The 26,463-nt window shown below is 41.5% G+C and overlaps 1 protein-coding gene across 3 annotated transcripts; it reads left to right on the top strand.

Moving 5' to 3' along the window:
• The first annotated feature begins 2,607 nt into the window (after window positions 1–2,607).
• Window positions 2,608–25,868, top strand: smarcc1a (SWI/SNF related, matrix associated, actin dependent regulator of chromatin, subfamily c, member 1a). Of its 3 annotated transcripts, none has more exons than XM_051407529.1 (28): window positions 2,608–2,855; window positions 4,165–4,284; window positions 4,374–4,459; window positions 4,724–4,805; window positions 5,021–5,113; window positions 5,228–5,297; window positions 5,566–5,635; window positions 5,993–6,068; window positions 6,546–6,671; window positions 7,807–7,901; window positions 8,643–8,773; window positions 9,493–9,552; window positions 9,664–9,701; window positions 10,320–10,441; window positions 10,725–10,796; window positions 10,947–11,060; window positions 12,135–12,288; window positions 12,534–12,641; window positions 12,925–12,984; window positions 13,372–13,630; window positions 13,902–14,063; window positions 15,353–15,408; window positions 16,331–16,487; window positions 16,916–17,094; window positions 17,463–17,597; window positions 20,283–20,613; window positions 21,569–21,694; window positions 22,152–25,868. In XM_051407529.1, the coding sequence occupies exons 1-28, from the start codon at window positions 2,670–2,672 to the stop codon at window positions 22,241–22,243; spliced, it is 3,360 nt and encodes a 1,119-aa protein (XP_051263489.1). In that variant the 5' UTR covers window positions 2,608–2,669; the 3' UTR covers window positions 22,244–25,868. The 3 variants fall into 3 exon arrangements, with proteins under 3 accessions (XP_051263489.1, XP_051263490.1, XP_051263488.1); XM_051407530.1 differs by having other exon boundaries at window positions 7,783–7,901; window positions 20,283–20,472; XM_051407528.1 differs by having other exon boundaries at window positions 7,783–7,901.
• The last annotated feature ends 595 nt before the right edge of the window (window positions 25,869–26,463 follow it).

Raw genomic sequence — 26,463 nt, 5'->3', positions numbered from 1 at the left:
GCATCCCCTCTCTCGATAACCTAAACTTTTTGTATTGCCTCATGATGAAATGTCTCGGTGTGGTTTTTATGATGTTGACAGCCCACTTCAGAGAAGAGGAGATGGTGTAAACCTCATCCCTCCTGGCCTCAGATGGACAGAGGCACAAACTCTCTCCTGCCAGGAAGAGTCTGGTTTCAGATAACCTGCGGACAGTTGTGCAACAGTGTATTCGAGTCATACAGGTGAACAAACATACAGCACGAAAACCAAACATCACCACTAAACAAAGCAGCACTCTCACATAGCGACACAAACAGTAAAAAACATTATTTTATTCTTGTAACTTATTTCTTTTAATAGGCTGGCTTGTGTTTTTTTTTTTTCTCAACTGGGGATCAATAAAGGTTTTTTTTTGTAGGCTAACTGTTCTTCTGAAAAAATGTACTTACTGTTTACAGTCTACCCCCCAAAAAAAAAATACGGTTTAACTTCCTGGTCAGATAAACACAAGGATAAAGCAGTAAAATTAGAGAATAACAATATTGCTCATACGCTGCCAGGTGGATCGTATAAGACAAAACTTCCAGGTTTGATTAGATAATGTGTGCACTTTGCATTCTCGGGACTGTATTATTGATGCTGAAAGCAAAAACAAACAATAAAATGTGAACCCACGTGAAGACAAAGAGAAAACAGGTCCATAATAAAACTATAGATGCATTGAAAATGTGTTTGATTTCTGTTTGCATTGATGATGACTGACATGAGTTTTGGATAAATATAATCATGCAAAGATTAAAATATGATTAACCTTTATGTCTACTGGCTGACTACACAGTCGTACATGTATGTGGCAAAATCTCTGAGGCTGTTGCTGAAACGCTAATCTATAAAACAATGTCTAACAAAGCTGCCTGCAAAAGAATCCCTAAATCCCTAAATACTTCATCCCTGTTAATTGGGTAAGTAACAGAAGTTAAGTATTAAGACTTAACTACTACTACTGCTACTGTCTGTCCAGTGTAATTAAAGAGTGTCTTTACAATCAGGCCTTGAAAATCTTGGACAAAAACCAAGTAAGGTACCATCATTGCCGCATTTTACGTCATCTTAAGCTTTGGCAAATTGTATTGATTTACGTTATGATAACGCTTGTTTTTAAATGTTTAAATGGACTTGCTCATTAGCATCTCTGCAAATACATCAAGAGACTACAGTAGAATAAGAAGTTCCATTCTGTAAAACATCTTTTGCTCAGACAGCTTTTATTGTGACGGGAGCAAAGTCCTGGAACTCGTTAATTCAGCAACAAACCTGTACTCAAGTATAGTTTTAAAATGTAAGAAGTTGCAAATTAAACATGTGTGATACTTACATCAGTCTGTCTATGTTTACTGAATATCTGCCTATCAAAAAAACTATAAATACATAATACATGTTTATTATACAGGTGCTGTTTTATGAATACAATGGGACTGAATGGGCATTAATAGACTTCAATGTGTTAGTAAGCACAACAATCACACTAATACTGGATTATTAATTAATTATTAATTAATTTGTATGATTTGTATGTGCTAAAATGCGGGTAAAGGATTAGAATATTTAAAATAAAGTATTTTTTATCACAACAAATTTACAAACATTAAGGCATATAAGATTAGAGAGAAATAATAAAGTAAAATAAACAAACTATATAAATAAATAACTCAGAACTAAATAAATAAAAGGAAAGGGGTCCTGGAGAGGTCTTCATAACTTTTGAGGAGAGACAATGCATTTTTATAAGTCTTGTAAAGAACATATAGTATAGCCTAATGCAGTGGTTCCCAACCTGGGGGTCAGGACCCCCACTAGAGGTCGCCAAAGCTTCTCAGGGGGGGTCACAAGGCACTTTTGATTTAAAGGGGTGTGAGAGAACTTATACAAATCAGAATCAGAATCAGAATCAGAATTTTGTTTATTGCCAAGTAGGTTTTTACGCCTACGAGGAATGTGACCTGGTGCAGTTGGTGCATAAAAATATATACATATACAATTACAAATACAAATATACAATTATTTAAATCACACAAAAATCACACAGAAAAATAAAGTACTTTCAAAAAATAAATAGATAAAGATAAGAAGAGCAAGAGAAAGCTGTGCAGAAGTACAAATATGCACAGTAGGCCTATAGATACACATTTTGTTCATTTCTGTGAAGAAAACTACGTGATATTATTATTTAAAAAAGTTTAGATTATTATTTAAAACCTAACCTTTGAAGATCTGAACACAATCTATTTTCACAGAGCCTTCACTCTCTGATAACATCTGACAATACAGACAGAGAATAAAAGGTTGTATAAAAAGTTCCTTAAAATATCAGAAAAAAACCAACAACAGTTTTATTCACAGGAAATAATCTGCTCAGTTATTGTGTTCATGGTGTTAGTTCATTGTACAGTTTATCAGTTGTTCTACATTTAATAAAATATAAAATATAGATAAAATAAGTCATGCAGAACTTGGGAACTACAAAGTAAAAAAGTCCTTATATGACTTCATTTCCCATGAGCCCTTTTCACATCGAGACTCGCGAGACTTGAAAAGTGTCAACGCGTCTGCGGCTGCGCAATATCATTCGAAAACCTGCACGGTGAGCGACGCCGTGGAGAAAGACAACGCAGCGAACTGAACACACAATGGCGACGGCGGCGACAACGGCAGGCGGGACGGGCTCCGGCGGACCGGCCACCGGCCCGGCCGGCAGCGGGACCGCGGTGGGACGAAAGAAGGACGGCGGTCCGTCCACAAAATTCTGGGAGAGCTCAGAGACGATATCCCAGTTCGAGACGGTGCGGCTGTGGATCGGGAAGCACTACAAGAAGGTGAGCTAGCTGCGCTGGTTCCCCATTGATTTCAATGACGGCCCGCTGGCACAATGGAGCACTGCTATCCTAGCCAGCCGCCGTCACACAAAGCGAACTGCTGCTACAGTGGAGGTGGTTGTAAAGGCGGTTGCTTTGTAATACGCAGCTAGTGGCTATGTACTCGTGTTTACGTGCTACGGAAAGGGATAGTTTGGCTTAAAGCGAAGCTGGTGATCAACTAGCTGCCGTGGTTAGCTCTGTAGCTCCCCGTTAGCTAACTGGGGGCCAGTCGGTGCCGTTACTGGGAAACACGCTCCGGGTCGGTGGGTGGTGGTGGGGTGGGGGTGAAATGTTTACAAATGAGAGGCAGATGGATGTTGCAGCGGCTGTACGTGAGGTTAGCTCTTCATTTCATGTTTGTAAGTTTTTCTTAATTCATAAAACCTCCAGTTGAATTAAATTATCAGGCCCGAGGAGCTAACCGTTAGTAAGTCACGGGAAACCTTACCGTACTTTTATTCCCGCTTAAAATTACTTTCTGCTAGAAGGATAAACATCAGGTCATTGTGTGTGTGTGTGTGTGTGTGTGTGTGTGTGTGTGTGTGTGTGTGTGTGTGTGTTTTGCGTGCACACAGCTTCCTCTCGCCCACTAAGTTATCCAAACAAAGAGTGGGTCCTCCTGTCTCTTCACGCCTCCATTCAAACCCTGTGTCTCGCTTTAGCCGGTTATGTTAAAGCTATAACGCCATGATTGAATAAAATAAAACCTAGATGAGGATTTGTGGATGTTGGTTTTGGATACTAAACCACGTTTTGAACACGCCTGAAGTTAAACATGTAAACTCTGCTTCTGCACAAAGGCTGACCCACATCTTTGGCTCGAGTTTGTTTACGTTCAGCCACTGCACCTAAAACAGCCCCAAGTTGGCGTGTTGGGCTTGAAGTGGGTCTCCTTGACATTGTCCTCGGTATAAATAGACCAGGTCTTGTGTGAGTGTTTCCCCTTTTTAGTTTGGCTTGTCCTATTTTTCCGTTGGCAGACACTGTAGCTTTATGCCCGAGCATTTGTGGCCAGGAAAAGAAGGGCTGTGAATACCTGAGATTTGGTAGATGGAAGGACACTTAACTGCAATTATAATCCTCTATGAAATGTCCTCCAAGGGAGACCCTGACCGTTGACCAATTAGTTAATTGACTAATCAAAAAAAGTAACATGTTCATGCAGTGAAATGTGTTTTGTGTGCAGCTCCAGCTCTGTGTGTGTGTGTGTGTGTATCAGTTTCACAGGTGTGTATTAATGAATGTTTTTTTATCTGTCTGGTCCCAGTATGTCCAGAATGACTCCCCCTCCAGTAAATCCTTGGCAGGTCTGGTGGTCCAGTTGCTGCAGTTCCAGGAGGACGCATTTGGACGCAGGGTCAACAATCCTGCTCTTACCAAGCTACCTGTAAGCACAACAAAAACATATTTTGTATTTCTGTTCAAACGTGTGAAGAGTGCTATGATACCACATCCTCTGTGTCATTCTATATTCAGGCCAAGTGTTTCCTGGATTTCAAGGCAGCAGGTGCGCTCTGTCACATCTTGGGGTCGGTCTACAAGTTTAAGAGCGAGCAGGGGTGGTGAGTTCACTTGTGCTAACTTCCATAGAAAGACTGGTGTTGACCCAAATGTTAAGCCACACATAGTCTTGACATGTAAACCAGTTTACTTTGTCACGGTCAAGAAGCCCCTCATTCTTGCTTTTACACTTTCACTCTCTCGTTTTCACTGTTACCAAAACTCTGCAGCAATATTTGTTTCATCTTAAGCAGTTAAATGGTGCATTATTTAGAAGTTTGGCTTCAACTACAGCTCATTGTATATGTTATTGTTCTTCCTCCCAGGCGCAGATTTGACCTGCAGAATCCTTCCCGGATGGACAGGAACGTGGAAATGTTCCTAAATGTGGAGAAGAACTTGGTCCAGGTACGACCACACATAAGTTGCTATTGATTAACAGCTCAGTGTTCCCAGTTAGGATATCTGCTGCAGTCTGTAGATGTTCTTCATCTGTTTATTTAAGTAAATTCCATTATTAATGTTTTTTGTAACTTCTATGAAATTTTAACCACACCAAACATCATGGATACATGAATGAAACTATTGTTTCTGCTTCTAACTTAATGTTTCTTGACTTCTAGAATAACTGCCTGACTCGGCCCACTGTCTTCCTGTCGCCGGACATCGAGCAGAAACAAGCCAGTAAGCTCAAAGACATCATCAAAAGACACCAGGTGAGCCCAGACGTACTATGTCAAACTAGCCAATTAATATAGGAAAGTAGAGGAGGGTTCTTACTAGTTGCAAACTCTGATTGTATTTGTCTCTGTTCTATTTGTTTTCTCCAGGGCACCATTACTGACGATAAGTCAAAGGCCACCCACCACATATACCCGTCTCCATCCCAGCAAGAAGAAGGTAGGGTAGAATTGTCTGTTTCTTTAAAGATAAGGTCAGTTTTTAAAGGTATACAACGCAGAATTTTCCTAAAAGCAAAACCAACCACGTATAACAGGGGGCAAATGAGTAATTTTAGAAAATAAAAATGCATTAAGAGGATACAGTACATTTCCTATGATTATGCCAAATTTTGTAATAGTAAATATGTGTATGTAATGCTCAGTATCTCGCATATTCTGTTGGTTAATGTGTGATCTGTATATGTCTGGTTTGTGTGTGTTTATAGATGAGTGGCTTCGTCCTGTCATGAGGAAAGACAAGCAGGTGCTGGTGCACTGGGGTCTCTCCCCAGACAGGTGAGCAGAGAGCAGGTTCACAAACACAATCCCTTAACACTCACAGATTTCTGTCAATTCCATTTTTTTTTTTAAATAAAACAGCAACAAATAAATTATATATTTACATTTCACTCAAACGTACAAGTGAACTAAATCAGAATCTCTGTAAGAAACTAAGAACAAGACTATAATGAGGTTCTGTTAGTCAGTGCTGTAGAATAATTGTGGTGTAAATTGTGTTTTTTTTTATATCCAAACCCCTTTTTTTTAAAAAACTTAAACCATTCACATTTTTTAAAATAAATTATCCTTCTGCATGCCAGCTCATCGATGTTGTTATTGTCACTGACCCAATGCTGTTTTATACTCTGTTAGCTATGATACATGGGTATCAGCCAGCGAGGTGGATGGGGATGTGGAGGACCCACCCAGCACTGACAGGCCATGGAAGGTGAGCAATGAGTACACGCAGAGAAGGAACTTTTCAGCATCTTTAATTCAAAATGGAAAAAAGCGTCCAATGTCAAGTGAGGCCATCAGTTTTATTTATTCATGTAGTTTTGGGAGAGAAGCATTCAAGGAGCATTGGTTGTGGCTACTGATAAAACGTATTCAACGTGTCCAGCAGCACTTAACACTTTTCAGGTGATGCTGTGGTTGTGTGCTATGACATTTCAAAAAGAACCATAAAAAGTACAGTTCATGTTTGATAAAAGAAAGTAATTCCTAACTCTTAAGGTATTGTACCCACTCATATTCTGGTTTTAACATGCTACCCTGAGTCCATTCTATTGGGAAATGGCGGAGGAAAATGAGGGCAGCGGTTTAAAAGGGATGATTAGATTCTAGTAGGACAGACCAGCCCACTGAGACTCAATCGAGGTGAACAGCTTGCCTCAACCTCTGTCTCCTTCCCTCTCCCCCTCAGGTCCACGCCAAGTGGGTTTTAGACACTGATGCCTTCAATGAGTGGATGAATGAAGAAGACTATGAGGTGGATGAGAACAAGAAGCCGGTTAGCTTCCGCCAGAGGATCTTCCCCAAGGAGGAGGAGGTAGATATTTGTATTGCGCGTGTTTGTCAGTCCCAAAGATTTTTCGTTCTCAGACAGTCCTGGGTCTGAAAGGTTTTATAGCCCTAGATCATCAGCAGAGCTAGAAGCCACTGCTGTTGATATTTTATGTCAGCATTCTCTCCCATATTTGTTATAACTAACCAACAAAAGACACTGAATGTTCAAATTGGCTGTTCATAACTAATATAAATGTAAAACTGGTGAAATACTGACATGCCTGAATGCCGGTTTGTGTATAAGTGTATGTTTCTGCTGCCAGTTTGTTTTGTTGCATGTGCCTACGGCCTGTGGTTTGTGCGTTGTCGTCCTCCTTCGTCTATCTGGCTTCTGTCTGTTTGTTGCGCATCCTTTCCAAACCTTTCCTCACTCTTTGTCTCCTTTTTTAATGTATTTCAGGGTTTCTGTCCATGTTTGGAAAATTATTTTAAACAATTTCTAAAATAGGTTTACTAACCACACATTACTTACTTCACAGGCCAAAACATTTTACATGATTGAATCTAGATGCCATGCAAATGATTCAGTAAGGGATTGGACATTTAGTTGAATAATTCCCTCTATAACACCATATATTTTTGTCTTGCCTATTCAGACAGCCTCATGCCATTTAGCTAACTGGTCATGTAAAGGGTTTACCACAGCCACTTGTATACTAGTAGACTAAGCAGTTAATCAGCAACCTGTTTGATTGAGAGGTGTTGTTTTACTTAATTTGGTTCTCAGAGGACACATTAGCCAAAAAACCCAACCAGAAATGATTGTATGCAAACAAAGACAATAAAACAACAAAAGTTAGGTGGTGATTTGTCTGCCAAAGATAATATATGGCTGATAAATCTTTCACCGCAGTGCTCAAATCAAGAAGTGAAGGTTCGAAAGAGAGGTGAAAGAGAAGCTATTTTGAGCAAGGACAGTATACAGGAACCCTGGTCGTCTCCTCCACCACCACGGCATCCTCCCCCCTCCCCGCAGTCGTTCTCCCACCGCTTCCCCTCCTTGTGTGTGCAACCGTTCCATCCTCTCATTCTGCTGCTCTTTCTCTCATCCTCCATCCCTCGCTCCCTGCGCTGCACGGGGTTTGTCTGATCAGTCTTCCCGTACCCCCGATCGCAAGGAGCGCAAGGCCAACTCTGCTGGCAAGAAGAGGAGGCGCTCGCCCTCGCCACCCAGTACTCCTGCTGAATCCCGCAAGAAGGGAGGAAAGAAGGGGTAAGAATTCTTTTTAATATTTATTTTTCTAGCCAGCGGTGCAGCAAATAAATCCAAACAAAACAGAAAGATTGAAAAAAATGTTGCAGAGTTGTGCAGGTGGGCTTGGAAATGGTGCTGCTTGTTATTTTATATTTTTCCTATTGTTAATAAATCCCATTAAAAGACCAAAACCAAAAATGTGTTGCTTGTTTTCCCAAGGTCCTACCCGATCTGTGAGACTCAGCCCCAAGCACATTGGTCTTACAGAACAAGGGCATGAGTATATACTGTACTTTAGTTCTCAGCAAATGTTAGTCAAAGTGAAGTAAATGATGCATTTGGTATGAACTATTTTAAGTAGTGGATTAATCTGGTGCTCGAGTGAGTATTTACAGGAGCAGGACAGAGTTGGTGGGATCGACTCAAATGATACAGTTGCCATGTTCATGGTAAAGAAGAAACATGTTACTAAAAGCATTGATGTGACTTGTTTATGTGTTTTTTAATAGTTTTTGGATTTTTATTGTTGGTTTTGAGATTTTTATAGGACAAAAATTTAGAATATCACCACACTTATCCATTAGAACGTCACCACAGAAAATAACACACACTGACTTTCAGTCATACCTGCTGATGGCTTAATGCTCTGCAAAACAACAGAAGACATTGTTTGGGGAAGCTGTCTGAAATTGCTGTATATGCTTCATCTTGTGGATATGTTTATCTTTTAACTGACTTTGTGATTGTCTTTTGTGTCAGGAACCCGGGGCCTCACTGGAAGCGACGGGGCCACAGGGGCGAAGAGGAGGACACAGAGGAGGACATGACCAAGGACATGGACGACTCCTCAGCTGGTGCCAGCATGGAGGAGGGCAGCATGTCCAAGAATGGTATGTGCCGAGGGTGGGGCTAGGCTGGATGCTCCTGTGTGTTGCTCTAAATAATCAGTTTGAGGTAGCAGCCTGAATTTGATCAGAGGTGATGATGTGGTTGCTGGTGGTTAATGGTTACTAATAATAAATTGTTTCTAGAAAATATAAAAGAAAGTTAAGAAATGCAATCAAAAGTGCAGAAAACAGGCATTCCTCAGAATAAAGTCATTTTGCCAGGTACATAACTGCACATTAGATGAGATCCATTTAATTAATATAATTTATTTCCCTTATTCCCTGTGTGGGTATTGTGCCCTATAAGAAGGTCAAGAAAATCCACTCAGCTCAAGAACAATACTATGTCTCTCTCACAGACACACATACCATGTCCCAGTCAGAAAAGTAGGAAAACCACCTGAGGATGTGTTATTAACAATCAGAGACGAGGAAGGCTGGATTTGTATTCCCCTTTAAAGATTCCCTTTAAAACCAAACACACAATCCTTACTAAAATGCTCTTTTTAGACCAAGTCCCATCTGGGATGTCCCACTTTTTACAAAAATCCCCCAATATACACAATCTCCTTCGCACTCTATTTCTATTTTAGTGTCCTCTTTTGCAAACCAGAGTCTGGTTAATGCCTCCATGCCCACGGCTGAATTAGTCTTTGATCCCCCCCGCCTCCCTTTTAGCTTTCCTCCTTTTTTCATTTCTTTCTCTTTTCTTCCATACACAGCAAATTCAAAGAAAGACAGTGAAAATACTCCAATGAAAGGAGGAAATGTGGCTGACTTGGGTTAGTACCTGAATTAATCTGTTAGGCTGTATCTGAAGAATAATGCATTTTAAAATACAGGTATCAGCCAGTGTGGTGTATCTCAACTAAAATCTGTTTAATTTTTTCCAGATGACATGGAGGATGACTCTGTGCTGTCTGGTGGAAAGGTAAGAATTGGTTTCCACACACGGGATTTTTAGCTCACAAAAGATGTATTTGAAGACATTTGTTACAATACATGATCAAAATACAATATATTTTTGTGTCAGAAGGATCAAAAGAATAACAAAAACAATCAGTAATCCCACAAAGTGTATCCCAAAATATCTAAATAATTGTTTTATTTTATATTGTAAAAAAATATATATAATCTTGAAAGAGAGACATCTTTCATTTTGCCCATATGCCTGATTTCTCTTTTAGGAATATGCACTTCAGACTTCTTTTGTGAGTGTCTTATTAGTTTTTAAAAAATGATTGATTGCTCATAGAAATGGCGGCCAATTAATTTTTTTGTCCTTTTCGTTAATTAACAAATCCTCCTTTAGTCTCTCTTGGTCTTTCCTCAAACCCCTTAATCTTCAACACCCTAGGCCTGCATAATACAATGTGAAAATATTTCCAAATATTACTGCAAGATCAGCTTTTGTCCTTCCAGGCAAACACATTCTTGATGATGAGAAACTTTCAGGAAGTCGTTTATTGGCTTCACTTGGTGCCTCCCAACACTGTGCTTGTCTGTCATTATCCCGCTGATCCGTGTGACTCTTTATGTCCTTCTGCAGGATGACGAGGAACAGGGCAAGGCTGAAATCAACCGCCTGATAGATTCTGGCGAGGACAATGTCACCGAGCAGACTCACCACATCATCATCCCCAGCTACGGCGCTTGGTTTGACTACAACTGGTAAGTGCCGGGAAATGAGTATTAACGCTTTACTACAGCATGAATGGTGTTTTTGTTTTGCAGTATAATTTAATGAGAACTTAATGTCTCTGTCATAAATTCTATAAAGCTGAGTACCGAGGCTTGAACTTTTTTTTTTTTTTTAAATATGAGGTTTCAGATAGTTAAACATTTTTGTTAAGTTAAGCGGGTTGTAATATAGCAGATAACAAGGAGCTACAGTCATTTTTCCATACTTGAAATGAATTGATGCTAAAACAGAGACTTTTTTCTTTCCTGCTAGTATCCATGAGATTGAGAGAAGAGCCCTGCCTGAGTTCTTCAACGGCAAGAACAAGTCCAAAACTCCTGAGATGTGAGCCTACATACACACACGCACAGTTCCAAATTCCATTAAACCACCGTCATGTCATGTAATTCTTGTACGATGTCTTCCTGCAGACCCAAAGTGATATGTTTCCTGGTATGCTAATCTCTTTTGTGGTTCTTCTCGACTCTTTAACAGATACCTGGCCTACCGTAATTTCATGATCGACACGTATCGGCTAAACCCTCAGGAGTACCTCACCTCCACCTCCTGTCGCAGGAACTTGACCGGGGATGTCTGTGCCATCATGAGGTGAGCCAAAGCCCATGAGGGCATGCAGTTTTTAAAAAATCTAATAATTGTCTAAAGTGCATACTCGGCTCCAAATTCCCTCTCTGTTCCACCCACATACAAACTGAAATGTGTCCCACATAGTTAAAACAAGGCTGCCAAATCTCTACAGATGTGTTGTTTCTCTTTCTGACTGTGTATGTAATCTTTTTTTAATTGGTATTCAATTGTTCATCCAGCAATGAGGAGACGGGAATCTGATTTCCATGTCATTACTATACACTTACATACCCAGTGTGCTAATGGAGTGTGAAAACCCCTAATAAACAAAGTTTTGGATCCAATGGGAATGTAATTTTAGTCACAGTATCACAGAAGCCATGCCAGAGTGTACGCATTCCTTAGGGGGCCTGTTACACCCCATCAGAAGCTCTTGTTAGATGGTTGAATGTCTTCTGTAACTTTGCGAAACTGGGCATCCAACATTTACACCCACTTCACGCTGTGGTTGGCCGCTGGTGCAGAGGTGAGAAAAGAGCCAGGGTGTGAACTTCTCTCTCACTTTCCCTTTTTTATTCTTGATACAACTATTTCTCTCACTTTTCATGTGAGCAAGCGAGTGCTAAACTATGAATGTCTTCCAGGAGAGAAAAATGTCTGAAAATATGTGCTGTATTTGAGCAATATCACATCCCTTCATCCCCTTTCTGACCACTGGCTTTTCGCTCCACCTGTGGCCATTCGGGGCGCCTATAAACACTTGATTTCCCACATGTTCAGACAGCACATCTTACCAACTGGTTCTGACCAAGTATAACCCAACCCGTAGCTTGGATGGCTTTGTTATCTGTTACTTATTATCCCTAAAACAGAGTGTGGCACAGATAAACACTAGATAACTGACTGTATTAGTTAGGATAATGTGACAGTTACTGGTAAATCGCATAGTGGAAAAACTGCACAAGTAATCAGAGAAATGTGACTACAGACTACAAACTTTTACTTTTTAAAATTAATCCATTGAAATAAACCAGAAAAATGCTGCAAAGATAAGAAAATAAAAGCCTACTAAATGTCATTGCTGTCTGTCTCTAGAGTTCATGCGTTCTTGGAGCAGTGGGGTTTGGTGAACTACCAGGTCGACGCTGATAGCCGCCCATTGCCCATGGGCCCCCCACCCACACCCCACTTCACTGTGCTGGCTGACACACCATCTGGCCTCATGCCACTGAACCACAGACCCCCACCGGTAAGACTGAGGGAGTGATGGATGGATGTAGGGAGTTTGTAAAACTGAGAAAGGGAAATGAGAAACAAAATTGAAAGCTGCACTGTGACACAGCATCTTGTTCTCTCAGGATTCCATAATTTTCTACTGTTTACATAGTAGGCTTTGTTTGCAAAACACACAGACTGATAGACTGAAGGTCTTTGCATAGTACTTGTTTAAGTTCCTGCAAACATTATTGAACATGTGTTGTTTCATCCCTCTAGATTCCCCCTCCACAGCAAATGCCCAACTTCGCTGACAAATGCAAAGACAAGATCGACTTGCAGAACTTCGGCATTCGCACCGACCTCTACAACAAGAAAAACCCCAAGGTCAGCACACAGCTCACTGAACAACCTGTAATGTTTTCCTAATTAGATTTTATTCTGAAAGGGTCGACAGCAATAGACATTTAAAATAGCCCCCCAAAAATATATATATATATATATATAAAAATAGAAATATATATATATATATATATATATATATATATATATTTTTTTTTTTTTTTTCACTTTTCATATTGAAAGCTACTGGCAAAAATGGAAACCATACTCTAATACATTTTTCCTATTGCTTAAATTTCTTAATGTGATTGGTTTTGGTTCCCTACAGGGTAAAGCAGTCACCTCCACCAGGGAATGGACTGAGCAGGAGACTCTACTGCTGCTGGAGGTGAGTCTCACAGGACATTAGAGAGGAAAGAAACCTGTTAAAATACTCTGGATTGTTTATGCCCATCTCTCTCTTCCCTACTTGTCCCCCTTATTGCTCCCTCTTTTAACTCTAAATCAACAGTTGCTTCATCCTTCCTGGCTTTATAAAACTTTCAGAAACTCAACTTTTTCTTTTCTGTCCTTCCTTTTTTGAATTACCCTCGTTTTCACTGTACACAACCCTCCTACACTCTCCCTTCAGCTCATCCTTTTCTGCTTTATGACCCTTTAATCTCTACTTCTTTCCTCCCACTCCTCGACACGGTTGCTTTAATGAACCTACATATCTCTATGAAGATTGCACACAATATATTATGACTAAGACTTGTATATTCACCTCTTCCAGGCTCTGGAAATGTTCAAAGATGACTGGAACAAAGTGTCTGAGCACGTCGGTTCACGCACCCAGGACGAGTGTATCCTGCACTTCCTGCGGCTGCCCATTGAAGATCCGTACCTGGAGAGCACTGAGGCCTCCCTGGGCCCTCTGGCCTACCAGCCCATACCTTTCAGCCAGTCTGGAAACCCTGTCATGAGCACAGTAGCCTTCCTGGCCTCTGTGGTCGACCCCAGGGTGGCGTCTGCTGCTGCCAGAGCAGCACTAGGTGAGATGTGAATGAATGAAGATAATTTCTTTTGAAATCTGAATTCTGTCAATAAAATTATATGAGGAATTGTAATAAATTAATAAATAACTGTAAATTTCAATACAATATTAAAAAGAGGCTGTACAAAAGTAAGATTACATATTTCGGTCATGCAAACATGTCAGTATTGTCCAGTTTGTTCGTTATGAATTTATTTAATTTAATACAATTAATGTGAAGTCACGTCAGTTTGGAATTGTAAATTAATACATTTCCTGTCTGTCTGCAGAGGAGTTCTCCCGTGTGCGCGAGGAGGTGCCGGCTGAGTTGGTGGAGGCTCATGTAAAGAAGGTGCAGGAGGCGGCCAGGAGCACAGGAAAGGTGGACCCAGCCTTCGGCCTGGAGAGCAGCGGCATTGCAGGCACTGCCCCAGAGGAGCCAGAAAAGACTGGTGAGTAACTTACGATGAGGGGGTAGAAACAGGAGCTGGTTGTGGTCTCCTGATCAGACGGGAGAAAAAAACAAGTGTGTAAAACTAGGAGAAATGTTGATTTAAGTGTTGTGTTTTATAACCTGTAAAAGTGGATCCTACTCACAGGTGGTTTGGTAGTTTTTGTGTCTTGTGACTTCTACAGCCACCAGAGGGCAGCAGATAGCAGCTGTATAAGTGCTATTGCTAGAGCTATTGGGCAGAGGGGCATATGTGGTGCAGATTACTGCTCTGTGTGTCTGTATGTGAGAGCATATGTTGAAGCTAATGGGGGAGTGGACAGCCTGGTCTCTTTGTCCTGTATTCACATCCTTGTCTTTGAATAAGAAAAGATGGTCTTCATCTGAATATCAGACAGAGATGATCAGTCTGGCTTGACTTTTGAAGACGATACACACGTTTTTACCAGCAGGGGGTGAGCGCTACAGAAATATTGGTGTGTGTGTACAACTGTAGTAACCAGTGGATTAAAACAACGGTGGCAGATGGGGCAGGGGAGTGGGAGGAGGGGGAGCAGAAAACTGGGTCATCACTCTATCATATGTTTATCTCTTTCCGTTTTGCTCTTTGCTTTCTTGAAAATTTTCTCTTTCACTTTTGCTCACTTCATCCTCTCCAGCACACATAAACACACACACACATACACATTACCAGTCATTTGTTATACCTGAATTAATGCCCTCTAGAGCCTAAGTTGCAATCGATAAGCTTAAATGTGTTCAGTGCCTCGCCCTGCCTGAAGCACTTTACCAACACTCACGTCACACAATCAATATTCAGACCCTTAACACACGCTCAAGTGCACCCGTGACATGGTTTAACACTCAACCATACACATGTATTCACCCGGTCACGTGTGTGTTTGGTCATTTGTGAGTATGTGCAAATGCCACATGCACTTTACACCCTTCCCTCTTGGCCGGCTCACTTTAAATGCTTTTGACCTTAATTTCCTGTCCTGGGTTTCTTCCCTCTAACACTAGTTTTTGATGGTGCACAGGTGCCTCATTCTATTAGTCGTAGCACAAGTGTTGAACATATTGAATTTGTTCTGTTGTGTCTGATTATGCATGAACACAATCTCACCCTGCTTCTTGCTTGTATTCTTGGTTTCTGGCAGCATAAACGATTCATTTGGGGATGAAGAGTTTCAGTCAACATTTAGGCTGCAATGCAAGTTCTGTAACCATCTTGATCAGTTTTAGTCTGTGACATGATGCTAATTTCTCTACTACACTTGTCAATTACAGAAACCCCAGAGGCAGAAAAGATGGACACAGACACAGACTCTCAGCAGGCCGATAAGGTGAGACCACCTTCAGTATATCTTCATGTAGCCTTAAGGTTGAGGTAAACCTGTGTTTTTAGAAATTTTGATTGCATTTGTGTATGTCACGTAGAATGGAAACATCTTCTAATGAATGGCTAAATATGGGGATAATTCATATTTTTCATAATGTCTAAATATGGAGTTTATTTAAAGAAAAAGAAAAAATCTACTACTGCTGTAGTTAGTAGCAAACATTACTCGGATATCCATTTTTAGTGGCAAACTAATACACTAGTGGGTATTTCTGGCAGCATGTTGGGCAGCCAGTGCATTCATATTCACTGCTGTATTTTAATCCTATTTTGAACACTTTTCCTCTCCTCCACTTAGTGTTTAAAGTAAATCTTTCCACTCGTCTACATTTGGTGTCTCTTGGTTCGGAAAGACCCACCGGGTTAATGTAGTGGCCCCCGCTCTGTTGAGCAGCTTGGTTGATGGCTTCCTCATTAGCATCCATTAACCAGTGTCAGACACTTCCAAATCACAGTGATCGTCCCCAAAAAGTGGAGAGGGTCACGATACGACCCATTATTCCGTTTGCCCTGAGCATCACAGCATTTACTAGCTATTACTTGCCAAATAGACTTTGAATAGCAGCCCCTGAAAATGAAGACTGGTTACAAGCAGCCCCATTTACCTGTTGTTGTTGTTGTTGTTGCGGTGGTGGTGTTGTTTGATGCTGTTTATAGCTCATTTGAAACATTTTTGTCCGTTTGTGTACACAGTTTTTTCTTAGTTGTGTTTTACCAAGCCGGCAGCCCAAAAAGAAATGTGTTTTTTATGCAGCTTGCAACTGAAGGCACACTTACAAAGACCTTATTTTTACTTCCCATGGCACTGACACAGGCCACTTATCATGTGTGTGTGTGTGTGTATGTGTGTTGTCCTCATCCTTCAGGCGGAGTTGAAGGACGAGGCAGAGAAGCCAAGCGAGTCTGCAGAGAAGAGCAGCGACAAGACTGAGGCCACAGAGAAGGTGAAGAAGGAGGGAGCAGAAGCGTCGGAGCGTGAAGAGGAGAATGAAGAGGGAGGGGAGGCCAAGACAGCTCCAGCAGGTAACGCTGAGATTCATGATAAGATATAAGATAATGTCCCACACAAGTGTTCATAAGCCTTCAAATAGAACATTTAATTAGATATTGGTTCTTTATTAAGGCTGCATAAAATTATTTTCATTACTGATGAGTTTGCTGATTATTTTCTCAATTAATTGATTATCCCTTTGGTCTGTAAAATTGTGTCTGCAACCCAGATATATTCAGTTAATTACAACATTTGACACAGAAAAGCAGCAAATCCTCCCACTGGAACTAGGGAATGTGAATCTGTGGATCGACTGAATAATAGTCTAATTGTTTCAGCTCTACTCTTAATAAAGAAGTCACCTTCAGAGGTCAACCACTGATTGCTAAAAATGTTGTAGTTGCAAACTTCAGTGAGTTGAAACATTTCTTAGAATTTTCCCTGTCTCCGTCCCTGTCAGACAAAGACAAGGAGGAAACTATGGAAACGTCAGCCTCAGAGCAGGAGAAGGAGAAGGAGGAGAAGGCAGCTACAGATGAGGGAGAGGAAAAGAGGAAGAAACTGGAGCATGACATCGAAGAGGGTAACATCGCCACAGCGGCCGCTGCTGCCCTGGCATCTGCTGCCACCAAGGCCAAGGTGAGACCGCAGGAGCGCTGACACAGCAAATGCACACTTTAGCAAGTCTGATCTTCCCATTGTTCTCAAGGGTTGTCATTTTGATAACTTTGTTCAAATGTATTGGTTTTTATTTTAAGTTTTATTTGAACATTGTATTTTGGCCATAGTAGATGCAGAAAGACAACAACTTTAACTTTTTCTTGCCTGTAAATCTCTTAACTTCCTCTTCCTAATGTTCTGTCCTCTTCTATGTATTGTGACATATGTAAAGAATGGGATTCATCAGAGTAAATCCAATCAAATACTAGTCATAGAATAACTTCATGATATCTTGGTGATGTAACCGTTATTGATTAGACATTTATAATTTGTCTTTCTCCCCTCAGCACTTGGCGGCGGTGGAAGAGAGGAAGATCAAGTCCCTGGTGGCTCTGCTGGTGGAGACCCAGATGAAGAAGCTGGAGATCAAGCTGAGGCACTTCGAGGAGCTTGAGACCATTATGGATCGAGAGAAAGAGGCTGTAAGTCAAACAGAAGCCGTTGTGTTTTTTGAGATTAAACGGGCTGTTATTGGCCAGCATTGAACCTGCACAACTGCAGTAGGTCCAGCATGAACATTTCACTTATCTCGTCCACACTCAGTAAGGGCTCTCAGCTGTGGTTATTAATAATGAAGGACTTCTGTTGAGAGAAGCTCCTCGTGCAGGTTAAAGTCACACCAACTCACTAAAGTGTAAATGTGAATGTATACACTTATAAATATGTTAGAGTTTGAGTTCATTGAATCTGAATCCTTTCAAATTCCTTTTTAATTACATTTAATTTAGAACATGTGGAAGGAAATGCATTTATAAATAGCAAAAACACATCTTTAATCACCTTTTTGTCTGCTGAGAAGGCAGAAACTGGGTGTGAGCCTTAGTTAATGCACTACAACTACAAACTACAACTTGGAAAGAAACAGCATTATATATATGGAATGTTAAATTGCTTAATTATGTTTGCAACACATTGGAATAACAGGTGTAGCCTACTTAGTTTGTATCTTTTTTTTCTCAAGCTACTTTTTTTTCTGTCATCATGCTCGCACTGTTTTGAAGCAGAGGCTGTCCACTCACAGTGATAGAGTTACAGAGTGATGTTTCATCCAAATTACAAAAGACTTATATTATTTATATATTATATATATATTTTTGCACTTAGCCCTAGTTGAATCTATCCATGCAGAGATATTCACCTCCAGCATGACCCCATTACAAAACACTGAGAACAGTTTGCAGTAAGGTCTGTGGATTATCCAGAGGGACCCAGACATTGTGTTCTGCAAACACGAGTTGCTGTTTAAATGTCATTTTTCATTGCCGTGAGCACCACAGATGGAAATACATTCAGCTCAGTTGTTTTTCAGGGTGTTTTTGGGGTATCTCAAATCCTAGGCACCCAATAAATAACAATGAACACCTTTTTAAAATTGGCAGCACTTTTGAGAAAAGAAGTACTTTTTCTGAGGAACTCGCCTCGGTATTGACACACAGTTTTGATACACAGTTGAAAGGCTTAATTTCAGATTTTAGTTAATTGAAAATTCATAAATTAAGTAATTATCTTGTTTGTAAGCGGTATTAAATTAGACTTTCTCAGAATGATGGATATATCATTTTAGATTTGAAGATAGATGGCAGTAAATGACAATTGTCAATCAAGACTTTGTGAACATGATTACATTAATAAACAAGGAAATGTTCATTAAAAGTTCATTAGTGAATTACATTGAATTCAAGTTTTTGTAGTTACCCAATAGTTACTCGGTGTCACACAATCCTGTGGTGGCTAAATTGAAATAAATAGCCAGTAAATATTTGGACTTCATCGGCCAACGTTGGCCACTTAACAAGTTGCTTCCCACTTGGTCCAAATCCTCCACAGAGACTGAAGGGGAGACACAGAATTACTTCTTTGTGAGAGAGCTGAATTACAAATAAAACATTTTCCAGCGCAAAGGCAAGTGAAACAGTTATCTGTCTCCACAGGGCAAATGAATAGCCCTCAGCTCTGTGTGCATGTGTGTGTGCATGTGTGTGTGCATGTGTGCGTGTGTGTCCTGCCATTGGACAATCCCGGGAGACGCCAATGAGAGTGTAAAACTGTGTTTTTATGGTGGAGGCATCGGGAGCGTAGCCCAGTTTCACAGCTGTAAATAGTGCATGAAAAGGACTCTGGTTTACATAAGCCTTCTAAAGACTGGAGAGAAATCAAACCGCTGCCGCTGCCATAGCCTGTAAAACACTGAGCCTCTAAAAAAACGCAAAAAAACAAAGCTCCACACATTACAACAGACACAAGTCAGTTTTACACTAAGACTTCACAGGCCTGAACATGCACCATCTCCTCTGCAGGCATGCACTGAAGTGTGGAAATGTGCTGCGATCTCGTTCTCTTGTAGAATATTCTCATTTAGTTTGGAAAAACGTTTACATGCTAGTATAAAGAAATTTTCTACTTAGCCCCGATTGAATATACTCCTAATTTTGTATTTTCACATTTACAGATTTACAGTTAACAGCTTGTTCTGTGGAATAGTGACCATAGTGATCAAGACATTGTTTTCTGCAAACAAGTTGCTGAGTTTTCATTTTTTGTTGCTGTGAGAACCACAAATTAAAAGTAATTACACTCTATTGTCTTCTGGGTGTTTTGGGGTATCTCAAATCCCAGGCACATAAAACCAAAACACTCTGCAAAGATAAATACTTGGGTTAGCTGACCCTTTTAGTGTTGGCAAAATAAAGTAAATTGAGTGCATAAATGGTCCAGTCTGTCACCAGTTCTTGGTGATGCAGCAGTTGAACGGCACTGTCATGCGACATGCATGTAACATACTTTTAGTGCTTGATGGCATTAAATGTTCTTCCTTGCTAATACATCACACTACACTTACAATAAAAAGTAATGAGGGACAAATTCTTATCCAATTAGTAAGACTTAATCAAGGAAAATCTCTCAAACTGTTCAAACATTCACTTTTAAAAGGTGAAAGAATGTTAAATAAAGGATCCTCAGAGACCCTCGTGTAGATTCTTAGGGGTCCTGAGATCCACTGTTCTCTCACCCACCAGCCATTATAGTGGGTAGCTGACTGTTGGTTATTATTGGTAATTGCTTCATTTAATCATCTTTCTTGGCGTTTCCTCTCTCTCTCTGTGCAGTTGGAGCTTCAGCGGCAGCAGCTGCTCACCGAGCGCCAGGCGTTCCACATGGAGCAGCTCAAATACGCCGAGATGAAGGCGAGGCAGCAGATGGAGCAGCAGGCCGCCGCTGCAGCCGCCGCCGCCGCCCACGCTCAAGGACAGGGACAGGCTCCCGGATCTGGACCCCACTCTGGGCCCCCTCCACCAGGTATGCACCCCGGAGGGCCTCAGCCACACCACGGAGCACCAGTGCCCCACCACGGAGGGCCCCCACCCGGTGGTGCCATGCACACCGGATACCCCCCAATGGGCCACCACCCAATGGCCCCTCACCACCCAGGACAGACAGGTGAGAGAAAGAAACAGAGCAGAGGGTCAGAGAGAAAGAATAATAATAAGAAGTGATTGATAATTTTATGTTATTAATCTCATATTATATAGTAACCTGAGGATAAACGCAATTAGATATTTAAAGGATAGGTTCACATTTTTCATTTGTGTCTCTTCCTAAAATAGTCACATGTAAATTGGCAGTTATTGGTCTAAGTACTTGTTCCCTGCTGTCCATACTGGCCCTGAAGAGATCCCTTCTTTAAGCGATTTTAATATAAATGATGGAGAAACAAAATCTGCACACCTTGTCGGCGCTTTAGTACAAAATTGCCTTTTTGTTTCCCTAGACAGTGTTTCTCTGCTGAGCTGCAGCAGAGGATTGTAGCACAAAGAAGGGATTTTGTAATGAAATGACTGCTGCAGCCTTATGAAGCTTCAGTTGCACAGAACCAGAGGGATAGACTGCACGATTTGAGCCCCTTTCTGTCACGATTTTTGAGCCGCACAACTTGTTGAAGAGTTGGACTAAATGTTTGTGTCTTTGGGCATTGTGGCCGTGCATTGTACTAGAGGGGAGTGAGGAACGATCCACCGCTCTTGAACGGCAGTCGGATGTTGCGATGAACCTTGACAGGACAGACATTTTGGTTTCCGATGTCAAGCTCTCGCACAGTTGGAGCAGGGCCACGAGTTTATTCCCCAAAGTCTGTGCCTTTCTTCTCACAAGTGGCAAAAAGAGTGCCTGAGAGGTGAAGGAAAGGTTGGATAGATTTAACGACATACCGTTTATTTTTCTTCAAATGATATTTTCTGGTATGTAGCTTTTTGTTAAAACCCGCCCCGCCACAGCCAGTTCCCCAGAAGTGTTTTGACAGACTGAATTCCTCCCAGCGTGAATCCTGCTTCAGCCCGTTCTTTCTACTAAATCTCCATGCGACTGATTTGTCCCTGCTGTTCTTTCTGCCCTACAGGACCAATGGGACCAGGCCAGCCGATGCCAGGACGTATGATGCCTGGCCCACCCTCCGCTGGGCCCCCTCCTGGCGGCATGCCTCCCATGATGCCTCCACGCCACCCTGGAGCTCCCAACGGCATGTGTGAGTACAAATCTCCTTCTGCCACGCATTTTCATTATGTTTGTGCAATGTGAATGTGTAGACGTTTATGTTTGTGTACATCAGATTTTAAGGCTTTGTTTTTGTTGCTTACACTGTTAAAATTCACCTAAACCAGTGTACCTTTAAAATATGGTGGCGTTTCTAGAGTCTGGTCTTTACACCACAAACAATTTAAGGGGAAAAAAGGTTTCTGTGAATCCAAATATGAGTGACCCAAAAGCTGACAGCTGGTATTTACTTTGATTGGCAGCTGCAGCTAAACGTTTGCGTCATTGCTGCTTTTTATCTACTCATCACACGTCTGTAGCCAATCAGCAGCTGAAATCATGACAGCTTTTTAGATACAGCAAAGACTATTTTCCATAAATGTTCTTTTGTTGTAGCCCATAGCAGCTCCTCTTTCTTGCTCTAAAACCAGCATCTTACCTCTTTCCAGACCCTGGCCCACAACCTGCACAGCCTGAAGCGGTACCTCAAGTTCCCGTGGGTCCTCCAGCGCCCCCGAGTGCTCGAGTGCCTGACAACTAAGATCTACACACAGCTCGCAAAAGCACACAGACACACACACACACACACACACACACACACACACACAAATCTAACTCTATCTCTGAACCTCAGCCCCTTTTTTGATGGCCTTTGCTATTGGCTTGGTATTTTCCCCCTCCAAACTACCATAAACTTTCACACAGGACACACACACACACACACTCAGGGTTCAGTGGCAAGGGTAACCCAATTTTTTTCCACACACACACACACACACACACACACACACACACCATCCAGACTTCCTCTCAGGGCACAGTGGTAAAGGGTCGTCTAGTAATAAACACTGTTTTCTGCTCTGTTGGGCCAGATGGAGGCTGGCGAGAATGACTGTGTACAGAAAACTAACCGAGGAGACAGAACAGATAAAAAAAAGCTCCGTCAGTCTCACCTTTTTTTCCTCTTTCCAATGCTGTTTTAAATGACACTGTAACCCTCCCCCCTTCCCGTCTCTTTAACACACTCACACACCTCTTCTTGTCTGGTGCCTCTTTCTTCAAGCCAAACACTAGGGGGAGCTAGGGTCAGACATGCAGGGGTCTGAGTGTGTGTGTGTGCCGAGCTGTAAAACACACACACACACACGAGGCAAGCAGATTATTCAGATACTGATACGAATAAAAACACACACAGAGAGGGGACCCAGTCTGCCGTCGCTCTTGTCTCGTCGAGTATCTACCTCTCGCTCCTCTTTAAATGATACACTGTAGATCTGTGTGTTTGTGTGTGAATGTGCGTTAAAGACGGCGGTTTGATGGCTGTTAACTCTCTGCCTCCTCTGACCACACTTTTGTGCCTCTTTATGGAATAATCGCTTTTACAGTTTAGTCTTTAATGACTATCGTTGTGGCCAAAAGAAAGTAGAAATTAGAAAAATGAGGTGAGAACCAAAAAACAAAACTTGATGTGTTTTTAAATATCTGTTACTGAAGACTCTTCTGTCTTGCTGATGCAGAAAATAAAGTGGTTTTCTGTAGTAGTTTTCTGATCTGCATAACAAGGCGGGTCTCTGTTCCTTGAACCCAACAAAGATGGTCACTGGAAGTAATTGTTACAACAGGATGGAGTGTGAAGTTTTGTCTCGTTTGACAGAAACAGGCTTTTCCCCCTGACTGTATTTAAAGAATAAGGTTGGCGCTATATTCTGTTTTTCTTACCGTCAACAAGTCTCACGAAAATACCCGTCTATGGCTTTCGGCCCATTGTTCTCTACTGAAGGCGTAAATATTTGAAAAATATAGTTTCATTTTTTAAAACGACTATAGTTTCTTCAACAGCTTTTTATCAAAGGTTACTCAAACAGGAGTAAACAATATTTGTTGGGATTATTTTTAGCGGCCAATTAATACACATATGGCGCTCCTAGTTGAGTATTTCAGGAGGCAGGGCGGTGTATGTGGGATTGAGTCAAAATAAACTACAGTGTGTTTGTTCATGGTAATGAAGGAACATGTCACCCAGTGCAACAGTGTGGCCCACTGATGGGGTTTTTTTTAATAGTTTTGTTGGTTTTTAATGAGAATTGTTGACAATAAGGGAAATGTACTGTACAGTATCACCATTATGCTTTAAACATAAAGTGTCAGATCTGATTACATGAGAGGCACAAAATAGGACAGACGGGTTAGAAACACCATCACCCCCGCCCCACACCAACCACAGCACTGTAACACACAGAAATGTAAGCTAAGCTGAGGCTCACACTGGAGGCTGCATGCACACACTGACTTGGCCAGACCCTGCCACAAAGCACTGGACAACACACACACACACACACACTGACACATACATATAATCTCCTGCTGACCTTCACACAGCCTTTACAGAGAGGGAGACGCTGAGATGCGGCTCGACCGAAACATCAGAACACGAACGACGCTCTTCCTCAGCGCGGTGGGCTTCTAGATGTTTTTAGGTGCTGATACTGTAGCGAATAAACCCCGCCCCCAGCTCCTCTGCTCCCAACTTCCTAACGCTTAGTGCTGCCTACCTCGCTAACCCCACTTCACACACACACACACACACACACACACACACACACGCATTGATGCTATTTTTGCCACTTGCCATAGGAAAACTAAGCAATACCGTCATCCCAGTACACTGTGTCAGTACACTGAAAGAGTCCGCGCCAACCAACGAGAAGCAATCGCGATTTCACAGTTGAGTCCTCAAATGCTTTGTCCTGTGACGTTGCAGTAAATAAAAAGGTGCGTAAACAACGGGCAACAACCACCGAGCATTTATTTACAGAGCTCACCGAAAATCCGATTTAAAAATGCTAAAAGATTCTCTGGTTCTAGCTTCTCAAATATGAACATTTGCAGCTTGTCTTCTATTAATCTTTTATTTGAGGAAACAATCGGCCCTATTTATTTTCTTGATCTGTTTAGTCAATAAAAACGTCAGCTGTGCCCCGGTTGCTTGTTTGGTCCAACCAGCAGTGATGAAACAGAACAGCCGCAAACCCTCAGATTCAAAGCTGGAACCAGCAGATATTTCAGCCTAACTACAGACCCTTTAGTAAGTAGCCATCCTGGAGCTTTCCGTTAGATCTATATCCATATATCCCACCGTATTCCTCGGCAGTTGTTGATGTTTTTTTTTAAAATGAGCATTATAATAACTTTGTTCATGTTGCCTTTAAACGTTGAGACTTCATTCTTGCTAAAAAAAAAAAAAGCCGACTGCTGAGGAATACCATGTGATAAAGTCAAAAGCTCCAGAATGGCTATTAAAGGACCTTTTCAACTAAAACTAATTGTTTTCAGCCCTACACAAATATAAAAGAAACATCTTAAATTAAATTCATTTCCCATCATGTGACTGAATTAGCTTGATACATTTACATTGAATTCAAGTGCATGTTGGCTTAAAATAAAGATTAAAAATAAAAAGTGTAATCTGACCTTGAGTGGTCTAACTCGCTCTACAAGCCAACGTGGCGCTCGTCATCCTTCACCCCCCTGCGGTCGACACACAGGTTGAAAATAAGCTCAATAAGGTCGTTTTAATGTGAAGTCTTAGCTCAAACGACTCCCCCTCCTCCCCCCTGCCTTCCCCCTTCGCTAGCACTGTTAGTATCTCTGCTACCTCTTCCTCGTTCATCCGCTAGCTACCTCTTCTAGAAATCTTCCTCTCGCTATCTGCTACCTCTCTGCGCACCCCTTCGCTACCTCTCGTTCCCATTTCCTTTTCTCTTTTTTAATCTTTTCTTTTTCTTGCCCACGTGACTGCTGCATCACTGACTGTTGCCCTCTTCTCCCGGTCTGCCGGAGAGAAGAAAATACACACACACACGTACAGTCATTCACTCGCGCTCTCTTTCATCGCGCCCTCCTTTCCCCATTCGACATCTTCCCCGGCTTGTTATGTAATATCACTTAAATATGACAGGTTTCCCCCTCACATATATTATCTTTAATCGCTACTTTTTTGTGTTTATGGTAATGTATTTTTAAGGAGAAGTTTTGTGTAGATGGAAGTTATCCCTGTTATTTGGAAGTTTGTAGCATTTGTTTTCTTTTCTTTTTTTTTTTCTTTTGTATGGGGTCTGTTGGTACTTGGACCTAGACACTGTCGAATAAACTGTGTTTTGTATGAAGTTGATGTTTTTCTCTGTTTTTAAGTGTCCTTCCTCCTTTTAGACAACACCATCCTTTCATAAGCCAGCCCGAATCTCCCAAGCTCAGGTTGTACTGCGAGAAAATGTTAAGGGGGGGCAGAAGAAGTGAATGCGAGACCAGTCAAATAACAACAGGTCTGTTTGTTGTCAGGTTCTGTATTTTATTTAGAGTTGTGTGTGTGTGTGTGTGTGCTTATAGGCCAGGCCAGTCACCTTTTTAAAAGCCATTGTGGTTCACTCTGCGTGCTCCAAAACCTGACCGGCAAGAGTGCCACTCAGAGCCAGTTGGGTTTGGTTTCCACTTCATTTCAATTCAGCACACCACATGCTGCTTATTCCAACCTGAATCAACGGGTCTGTACAAAATGTACCGCGAGTGTAGACTAACACAAACATATTTTACACAGCTTGTTGTGCCTGAATTAAAATAGAAACGGTTCTCTACCGTCACTTCAGTGTAGTTCACCACTTCCTCTCAGCTACCTGCTGCTGTTTATCAGCTGATGGAGGTTTTAACATACCTGCCCTCTCACATGGTCCCTGCAGTCCATTCAACCTGGTTTCCCTGCACTTT

This window comes from Dicentrarchus labrax, unplaced genomic scaffold (assembly GCF_905237075.1).
Source record: "Dicentrarchus labrax unplaced genomic scaffold, dlabrax2021, whole genome shotgun sequence".
In the NCBI taxonomy this organism is placed as follows: domain Eukaryota; kingdom Metazoa; phylum Chordata; class Actinopteri; family Moronidae; genus Dicentrarchus; species Dicentrarchus labrax.
Note: the sequence above shows the minus strand (reverse complement) of the source record. Positions and strands in the feature narration are given on the sequence as shown.